We start from the raw sequence: 10,496 nt of genomic DNA, 5'->3' as shown, positions 1-10,496 counted from the left end.
TAGTTTTGACTGGGTTTTGATGCTTACCAAAACCAATTTTAATAAAAAAGAAAAAAAACCCTAGAAAGTCTACACAGACATACTGAATTACTTCTGAAGGAACTTATGTTGGATGTGAAAACTAACAGAGCTTCCTCCCCCCAAAAGGATCAGTGCCAGGTATTCTAGAAATACCTTTAAACAACAGCAGTTTCTAGGAGAATTAATGGCCTTTTTGGGTTAACAGTCACTGGCTTCATGTTTGGCCCCCAATTAAATGTTGAACTTCAACTGCTATTACTTAATTGACGTGGTTATATTTCATGCTGGCATTTCAAAGTGATCTTCCTTTACAAAAGCGTGGGTCACCAGTTGCACCTGCCATGGCTGCCTTCCTCCACCCTCACTGAATACGTGGTTAAACTGAGGACTCTCTGCTTTGCTTCCACTAGCCTAGTTTTCGTCATTCCTGCCTGTGACACAACACTGCTCGGAAGAAATCCAAGTGAGTGGGGGGGAGAATGAAAAATAAACATACCGTTGCCTTATTGAAACAACAAAGTAAGCCTTGCTGACATCACCCTAACTGTAGGGAGTAGATATGGTTTATCAAATACTTTGGGGACATAAGCACGGTCGAGCTATGTTCATGTAAAAAAAAATCAATTCTATGTATTTTTCTTTACAGGTGACTCCAAGTGTTCAGTTGTTGTAGGTAACTAGATAAAAAGACTCAAACAAAACAAAACAAACAAAAAAACCTGCAAACTTTGTCCTCACACAAAAAGCACCAAACACAAGTTGTACTTTGATCAATGATTTGGGTTTTATATAAAGTAGGCATGGCACCAAGATTGAACTCTGCTACACTGACTGAAGCAAATCAAGGCACCAAATGAGCACTTCCTGCCCCCCATGTATTGTAGAAAAGTTTTAAAAGGCTCTTTGGAATTACTTTGATCAAGCTTTGAAATCATTTTAGTGGATGACTATTGTATGAAAACTGTAATTTATAGTGCTCGACCTAAGCGGTTCTTTGTCTCACAGCCATATTTCAAACAATAGCAGGAAAGCACAAAACACAAGGGGAACCCAGGCTCTTCTGGTTATTATTTAATTCATAATCCCATCTTCCTCATTTAACCTTTAGAATCAGGCATGCTCTTCATAAAACAGCTTCAGATTGGGTTTCCTACCGATAGGAGGGTCAGGAAGATGGTTAGATGGGCTCAACTATGTCACGCATGACCTTTCTTTAACCCAAGAGCGCTTCAGGTTGAGATGGGTAGCTTGTGCTTGTTGCCCAGTGGTGACATGGAGGGCACACTCCCATTGTTTGCTTGGTAAATTTCCCCTTACTTTGTTCCTTAACCCTAGTCAAGAATGTGCCCCTGGATGTCTCCTCCCATTCTTGTCATCAAACAGCTATTCTATGAAGCAGTGTCCTCTCAGGGACAGCAGTAATGGCAAGCTGCCCCACAATAATCGAGTGTTATGACTCATAAGCCAGAGAGAAATTTTACTATTTTAATTCACAACTATGATTGGCTGAACATAATCATGTGGGGGCTGAAGCTCACTATAAAACCTCCCATGTCTGGGTTTCCTTTTTTTTTTTTTTTTGAGACAGAAGCTTACACTGTAGCACTGGCTGGTCTGGAAATTACTATGTAAACCACCTTTTGGTTTTGAATTCATAGATATCTACCTGCCTGTCTCCCAACTGTCCCAATTGTAGGGACTAATGACGCTCATTACCTTGTCCAGCAAGGTAATGGATCCTTTTGCCAAAAAATTTACCTAAGACATAACTCTCGCTGGGCAGTGGTGGTGTATGTATTTAATCCCAGCACTCGGGAGGCAGAGGCAGGCAGATCTCTGTGAGTTCAAGACCAGCTGGTCTACAAGAGCTAGTTCTAGGACAGCCTCCAAAGCCACAGAGAAACCCTGTCTCTGAAAAAAAAAAAGACATAAATATCATCCGAGATACAAAGTATCATCATTTTAGTTAAATGTGGTAGGATCTCCAGGTGCTGGTAACATGCATTCTGGTGTTTTGGCCTGTGAAGTGCATGAATTTTGTGTTATTAGAAAAGATTGGGTCAGTGCCTACTTCCCAAGGATTTAGAGGGATATATCTTGCTTCAGGTATCACTCATTGTCTACAAAGAAAAAAGAGATGGGTAGGAAGGCATATCCACGAGGAAGGAAACTCAAGAAGGCTAATGAAAGGGAAGATGACCAGGAGGAAGCAGGAAAGGAAGAAACACACAATTCTGTAGATTTCATTTACTGAAACTCCCAGCCTGCAGCAGGTCCAAAAGAGCAAACATCGGGTATCTTGGTTCCAGTGCAGAAAGTAAACAATGGGTGCAGCTCTCCAGGGAGAGCAGAGCAAAAACTAACTGTTCACTTTGGTGCTGTGTGTTAATTAGTGTAGTCAGCCAGGGGACTATTTAGGTTACCTCATCAGAGCTCTAAGCAGTCTCCTCCCTGGTGGCTCTCATGAGTTAATGCAATCCCCAAAGACCAATAATCATCTTTTCCAGAGTGCCATCAAGCCTTGTCGGTGATGAGCAGGTACACACTCACATGTAAAGTTAATACTTTTCCTAGAGGTGGACTTCAGAACTCTGAACCTCCTGTCATGTGTGAAGTTTTTGCACACCTCACTAGAAGGTAAGAGTCTCCACTGCTTGTGTGCTTTATGAAGGGGAAGAGAAGGATAGGGAGGCATCTACACAGTCACCTTTGATTGTCAGGTGGATCTGTTTTGCTCTGAGTCTGTCCTCTTCTCTTCAGAGGGGTCCGTTGTGTTGTGGATGCAGTTGTGTGACAAGTCTCTGTGGTAGACAGAGCACTATTCAGAGTTATGTTTTATTCATATTCCTGCATCCTGATTTTGGCACAGTACATCAGCACAGTGTGCAAAATGGCCCACAAAAATATTAAAGATTTGGCTTTAATATTAATGTTCTAATGATGACAGCCATAAAAGTAAGTTATCCCATGACTGCTGTCCTGGGGCTGAAGTTTGGATTGCCTACGCTAAAGAAAATAAGCAAGTAAACAACATATAAGAATGTTGTACAGGTTAGTATTTTTAAAGATTTTTTAAATTTTATGTGTATGAGTGTTTTGCCTTCATGTATGTTTGTGTACCATGTACATGACTGGTGCCCATGGAGGCCATTAGATCTCCTGGAACTGGATTACAGTTGTGAGCTGCCTCATGGGTGCTGGGATTGAACCTGGGTCCTCTGTAAGAGAAGCAAATGCTCCTAACTGCTGAACATCTCTCCAGTCCCCAGATAAGCATTTTTAAGATGAAAGAAACGACAAAGAGGTTTTTAGCTTCTCACCTGGGAGCAAAACTCTTTCTTTTCCACACATTTCTACTTCAAACACAGCAGACACAAGGATCACACTGAGCAACTCATAACCTTACCACAGTATGTAATTTACTGTTGGGTTCTTTCTTGCTTTGAGGGGTCAACCTGGGAAGCTTCACTCATAAACACAAGGTGGTGTCTCTGTTGTGACTACCAGAACCTTCTCACAACACATTATGTCAGAGCTCTAGGTAGAATAAACATAAAACACAAGCACTTTTTGAGCTTTCAAAATTTATTTGTGCATACCCATCATAAATTAGGCTAATGTTAAAACAAGCTGATGAAGGCTTAGCAGGATATTTAATATCTGTGCAGATACATGTAATTTACCCCCCCCACAACCAAAAAACAAAACAAACAAAACCAGTGGCTTAGGACATGTCATAAAACCAGATTTTAGTATTTTTTAAAGCATATGTATAAAGGCAATATAATAGTGGTCTCAAATCATCTATTTCATACACAGACCCTGCCTGATGTTTCCTTTCCTCTCTGCCTTCTCCCCTGTGATTTACTGCAGTCTCCCAGGAGACCTTAACATCCTATCTTGGACCTACTGCAAGTTTTTCACGGACCAGGCACAAAAGGAACCCACCAATGTGTATGTCTTATTTTTACTTCTAAAAACCATCTATTTAACATTTTAAAAGCGACATTTTACAAGCACTGGGGCACATAGTTTTTACTAAGTACTTTTTCTTGGGGGATGGGAGTTGCATATTACTTTTTAATTTCCCAAAAGATAGGTTTATAATTATTTTATTGATATTTTGCTTCTGATTGAAGTCTGGTCTGCAGGATATAAAAGTGAATAAATTAAAGTGAATAAATACAAAATCTCTTTTATTTTGCTTATTTAAAAATTGCTCTAGGATTTTTCTGGTACACTTAATTCATTCAAAGCTGACTATTTATAATGTCTAAATTATTTGAGTGTTATTCAATTATTTGGTATGAAATGCAGACACAAAGCAGTATGTATGAATGCACTTAAAAAAATCTCATAAAAATAGTGGCTAACATTGTAGAGGCCGGCAGTCATGTTTAAAGGGCCACTATAGACAGGGAGGCTGAACGTCAGTCTTCTGCCTTAGTCCCAAACCAAAGCATCATGGTTGCCAAACACAAAGAATTCATATTTTAAGGTGAGATCAATGTGAAATGTTTGGTGTTCAAATAAGCTTTATGAAAAGAGGAAATTCTCATCAAGGGGGATTTTTGCAGCTTGGCTGGATGCCACGCAAGTCAGGAGGCCATAAGGCTTGACAGATAAAGTCCCTGTCTAGCCATGCTGAGCCCCAGGTGAGAAGGAATACATACTTCCTGTCTCCAGCTTTTCTAGGTTTGTGCTAGGTCATTCCCTGATATTAATGCAACACTTAGTTCCATGGAGAGGAAGAGGGAGATGGAGAGGGAGATGGAGAGGGAGAGGGAGATGGAGAGGGAGAGGGAGAGGCAGAGGGAGAGGGAGAGGGAGAGGGAGAGACTATGAATGGAGGTTTAGAAGAAAAAACAAGGCAGTGATTCGATAACAGGGAGGAGAATTGAAACATCCCACCTTTCAGTCCCCACACCTCTCCTTCTGTTCAGTGTACAAGGAAAAGCCTTGGGAAGGAAGCAAGATTATGGCTATCTATAAACTGTGTCAGAGACAGAGATGCTGATAATGAGTGGGTTGTGTCCGGAGTTCTTGGCTATTCACATCAGCAAGGGATGAAGGAAAGCAGAAACTCCTGATATGTTTGTCTAGAGAGGTAGGGCTGCGACTGCAGCAGCCAGGGTTCAGCTGAAGTTCAGGGCAGATGTTGCCAGAAGTTTATACTGCAGGAAAGTAACATTGCTTCCGGCTTCTCTTCCAGGATCTTCAGGGTCAAGCTGTGCTATGGCATAAGGTGACAATGTCTGTGGGGAAACAGGCTTTGAGCAGGATGCCCCTTTCCCGGTTACAGTCCAGTTCCTGGATAAATCCATACCAATAGATTACCAAACCGGGTCCAAACCTGCAAAAACATCAGAAAATGTCATGCACATCCAGAAAACAGACATCTTGGAGACATAGAGAAAAGACAGCTAAGTGAGTATGATTACACCAGCTTGCTTTTGGTCACAATTGTGATGATGGTAGGCAGCTAAGTCCAAACTTAAGTGTTCACTTAATACAACTGTTGCTACCAGACAGATCTGTTTGCTTTCCTGGAGCCCAGTAGATCTAGATTCCCCATAACATCTTTCAATAAAGGGCCGTGGGTGTGAGCTGAGGCAGTCACTGCTCAGTTGAGGAAGGCTACCACAAAGTGGAATCAGTGAGGAGCTGGGAACACCTGGCTTAGGGAGGCTGGCCTTCTAATATTTCCTGGTACTATTTTAAAAATCAAAGGAAGGAAAAGAATGTTTGAACAACTGGACATAGTGGTGCATATTCGTTATCACAGCACTCAGGAGGTGGAGGCAGGAGGATCATCAGCTTGAAGCCAATCTGGGCTGCATAGCAGAACACTGCCTCAAAAAACATTTGAAAAATAACTTAATGATGGGACAGATTAAGGTTCTCCCTGGCTATCCCGTTTAATTCAAGGACCACTGTGGCCATAAGTATCTCCTATTTTTCATTATTTTTAACTTAAAAAAATCTTCATATCAAACTAGGATGCCTTGAGGAGGCCTCCACCCAACGCTCCATTCTCTTCACCACAACCTGCACATGGACACAGTGTAGAATCTGACTGTAGGCTCCCACAGACACTAGGGATAGTCATAGAGACTTGTGACCAAGTATGGACAGATAGATGGAGGCTTAAAAAACCAACATGCCTAAGTTATGCTCTCCGAGTTATCTTCAGTTTTGTTAGCAGCCACTGATCCCAGCCAGGAAGTGGCCTACAGACGACTTCACCCATCAGGAAGTTGAGACCTTTAGGCTGGGTTCATAAAGATGTAATCACTATCAATCACTGGGCACAGAGAGACGGTTTGCACATCAACTTCACATTTTCTCTACCAAGAGAACTTAATTAAAGGGCAGGACTACTTTTGGTGTAGTGTTGCAGGAATTTTACAGCGCCATCATAAATTATGAATGCTGGGTTAGTGAAAGGATGTGTAAAAACAGAACTGCTTTCTGTATTCTAATATCACAGCAGGCTGAACCATGCTTGGCCAACAGCTTTTTCCTTCCATGATTTATTATCTGCTGTGGCGTACTTGCCAAAACTAACAGTACAGAGTGGGCTGAGAGACATTATAACACAGGAACAAGTTCAGTTGGATGCCATGGGCTGGGTTAGCCCAGTTCTATTCAAGATTAATTTAGCCTTTTTGAGTCTCCTCTGTGTAGGGACAATCTTATGAACTGGGTCTTGTGAAATGTTAGGGTACGTGGGGATGCTCTCTTATTCCTCAGCATCTCCAACTCTGAGTTAGAATTATTAGGTTCTCTGTGCATTGGATATGAGCGCCAGGACTTGAACATCCAAGCTCATACCTGGACAAGAGCTGGCTTCCACTTAACAGATTTTTTTGTTAGCAATCTTTAATCTCTCTCTCTCTCTCTCTCTCTCTCTCTCTCTCTCTCTCTCTCTCTCTCTCTCTCTCTCTCTCACTCTCATACACACATGCACACAGTCCATAATGTAAACATAAGCCACTTAGAAGCTTTGCTTCATAAAAAGTTCTGAGATTTGTGCCAAATGATGCCAGAGTTATCAAGGCAAATCTGGTAAGAGCCAAAAGACATGCATCCCTGTAGACCTCGCGGTAGGCCCTAAACCATCCACTGTAATGTACCCGCACTAAGGCCTCCGTGCATCTGATAGCAAGCTCCACACATTTCTCTACTTTATTAGACAGCCACTCTGGAGACCACAGTGTTCTTCAGAAAGGCACTAATATTTTTACTAAGGGAGCAAAAGTGTGATCTAACCAGTCATGGAGAAGAACAAAAGAATATATGGAGATCGTAAAAAACAAGCCCGGTATTTTAAAGATTTAATAAAACAAAAAACACACATCACCAGCACTGAGCGAGCAACAGCAGCCTGCACTTTCCCTGAACAGCTAAATCACAAGCCAAAGGACTCAGAGCATGACAGCTCTTTATGAAAATGGCGCTTTCTAGGCAGAGAGGCCAGGCTGAGGGACAACTCGATGCTCAAGCAAATGGCTTGTTCCACTTGCCAGGCAACCACTGAGATCTGGAAACCCACAAAGGTTTCGGCAGGATTGTGAACCTGAATATTTCAAGTAGTGGCTCATGACCAGGATTCCCCAAGACATCGGCCTGGATCTGAGGTGGTTTGTTGTTTTTAAAAGGGGGACTTTACCATCTATCTATCTTTAAGATTCCTGTGCGAGGAAGGAAACACCAGTACTCTCATGAGCTCAAAACCTGATGGAAAGATTGTGTCTGATTAAGTAAAAAATGAGTAAACACAAAGTTCTTCTTGTATGTACTGACTGCTAGAGGGGGCTTTTACATTACAGGGTTCATACGTGACAAAGGCAATAGGGATTTCAGAAGGTGACAGATTTGGAACTGTAAGGACAGGATTGCATCTGGCTTTGCTCCCTTGTGCTTCTGAGAGTTCTCCAGCAGCTCAGGATCCAGGGATTATCGGATGCTGGCTGGCAAGACAGCCTTTGTGCAGATTACTGTTTATGAAGGAGCTGACCACATCAAGCCAGCCTAGCTAATGTGTGAGATCATGTCTTAGAAACAAACCAGAACAACAGCATCCAGAGCCTGGATCTGAGGATGCTCCACCACTGGTGCTGAGCTTTCCGCTGCTCTGAGGCACTAAGTGCCTTTTCGTGGGTGACCAGGTTTGACCATCTCTATTCTCATGGTCATGAAGGATTCTCCAATGCAGTTTATATTTCCTTGACGAACAGACACTAGGATGGGAGTCATGACTGAACAAGTAGTAAATCTGTTTACAAATAAAATGCCACCAAGTTGGTAAATTTAACGAATACCTCTTGAGAAAGATGGGCAAGTCAAGAGCCACCATGTACCTTGAAGGCATGAAAGGGGGCCTTACTATTAAATAATGTCAGCTTTACGAAGGTGCCAAGTGTTTCTCTGGTTTCTGGCCATGTTAGAGTACTTATAAACATTAAATGGGAAATCATGATACAAAACTCAGTACTTTTTGTGGTTTCAGTGCATAAATCTCCCAGGAATTAACTCTCTACTTCATCATTTGATTTCTTTTTTCTGGGACCCTGGTGAGGGCAAAGACCACGTGTTATTTCCATTCATATCCTCAATGCTTCCTAAGACAGTGCCTGGCTCATGACAGATAACTCTCTGGGACATGATGGGGATATGGTCAGCAACAGAGGCCCCAGAGAGTTTAGTACTGGTTGCTGCCCTCAGTGGTGGTCTATAGACAGCAGTGCTGGTGAAACCAACATGACACCATTGGGAGTGTCCTGGAATGAGCACCTTGATGGTGTATGTACAGATCACAATGACAATAAGTATGGCAATATCTCTTCCAGGTGAACTAACTATGCATATTATTCCACAGTGGGGAATTCCACCGATGACCTTGTGGTATGGGTTGTAGTAAAAGCAGAAGTACTACAAATATGGTTTAAAATTGCCAGCCGGACAGTGGTGGTGCACACATTTCTCTGAGTTCCAGGCCAGCCTGGTATACAGAGTGCATTCTAGGACAGTCAGGGCTACACAGAGAAACCCTGTCTTGAAAAACAAACAAAATAAAGTAACTTTTAGGCTACGCATATAAAGTATATATGAAACATACATAAACTTTGTCTTTAGATCCGTATCTCATCTCAAAAGATATCTCAATATACATATGCAGATGTTCCAAATTACCAAAGAAACCTGAAACACTTGTGGTCCCAAGTAGTTTATGGGACTCTCATACTACATTAATGCTTCCATAACATTTTCAGGTGCCGTATACATTCATAAATATTTTTAACTTACCAACTCATTTAATTCTTGTGCCAAAACCATGACCCAGATTCAGGGCACACTCCTTTTTATACAAATGAAAACACTAAGACAAAAGGTCATTTAGTAGTTTGCCTAAAAGCTCATAGCTAGAAAGTGGAAGAAACAGAATTGGAACCTGGGCTGTCTATGACTGTTGAGGTGGCATGTGTAGTGATGGGAGAGGAGCAGAATTGAACCAGAAAATGGGAAAGTGCTTTGGAACTAGTTAGACTCTACCAAGAATGCTTTGGGCAGTTCTGTGGACATATTTACAGAGAGCATCTGCCAGTTCCCATCTGGAACTGACTTAGAGGAGAATCCTAGGGTATCTGGGAAACTGAGTGCATAACAGCACATGTATGACCTAGAAATGAACACAGCATAGCAATATGTTCTTAGCATACCTGATTCAAGAGGACTCTTGGGTAGTTGATTTATATTGTAACCCCCACTCCTCCCTCCCTCTTATGTAGCTCAGGATGGCCTTGAACTTGCTATATAGTTGAAAATGACCTCAATCTCTTTATGCTTGTGCCTCCATTACTCAAGTGATGAGATTACAAGTGTGCACTACCATTCTGATCTCTATGCCATGCCTCTGAAGTGCAGAATTGGGGACATTTTTAAGATAGCTAAGATTCGGATTTTGATTTAACATCCCCTGTAATTGAAACCTTTAAACACAAGTGAGTTGCCTTAGAGAACAGTAGGAATGGAGCTAACAACCAAGGCTTGGCTCTTGCTAACTAAGATGCTTGAAGGGCTGGGGCCTCAGCTTAGTTGGTAGAGACCTGGCCTGACATGCATGAGGTCCTGAGTTTGATTTGCTGCACCATGTAAACAAGGCATAGTGGTACATGCCTATAATCCCAGTACTTAAGAGGCGAAGGCAGGAGGATCAGAAGTTGAGTGTCACCATTAGCTATTCAGAGAGTTTGAAGCCAGCCTGGATTACATGAGACCCTGTCTCAAAAAAGTAAATGAGCCAATGTACACACAAATCTTCACAAATACCCTCTTTTGAGAAACTAACCGGTTCGGCTACATACACAGGGGCCTCAGTCACCACCACCACTCAGACATAACTAGTGTCCTCAGACTGCCATGGTCTCCACTCTTCTCTGTGATTCCAGGATGCCAAGGCTCTGTGCCATGCC

The 10,496-nt window shown here is 42.1% G+C and overlaps 1 protein-coding gene across 5 annotated transcripts in view; it reads right to left on the bottom strand.

The window, feature by feature from the left end:
• Window positions 1-3,588: 3,588 nt before the first annotated feature.
• Cdin1 (CDAN1 interacting nuclease 1) overlaps window positions 3,589-10,496 on the bottom strand; it is a 212,623-nt gene continuing 205,715 nt past the window's right edge. For 3 of the 5 annotated variants that reach the window (XM_021231052.2, XM_021231042.2, XM_005064760.4), the window contains one exon: window positions 3,589-5,374. In XM_021231052.2, coding sequence (XP_021086711.1) covers window positions 5,355-5,374 — 20 coding nt within the window. In that variant the 3' untranslated portion in view covers window positions 3,589-5,354. The remainder of the gene's footprint in view (window positions 5,375-10,496) is intronic. The other 2 variants (XM_021231048.2, XM_040746016.1) reach the window with 1 other exon arrangement.

The sequence above is a fragment of the Mesocricetus auratus genome, unplaced genomic scaffold (genome assembly GCF_017639785.1).
Source record: "Mesocricetus auratus isolate SY011 unplaced genomic scaffold, BCM_Maur_2.0 Super-Scaffold_100004, whole genome shotgun sequence".
Classification (NCBI taxonomy): domain Eukaryota; kingdom Metazoa; phylum Chordata; class Mammalia; order Rodentia; family Cricetidae; genus Mesocricetus; species Mesocricetus auratus.
This window is presented reverse-complemented; position numbering and strand designations above follow the sequence as displayed.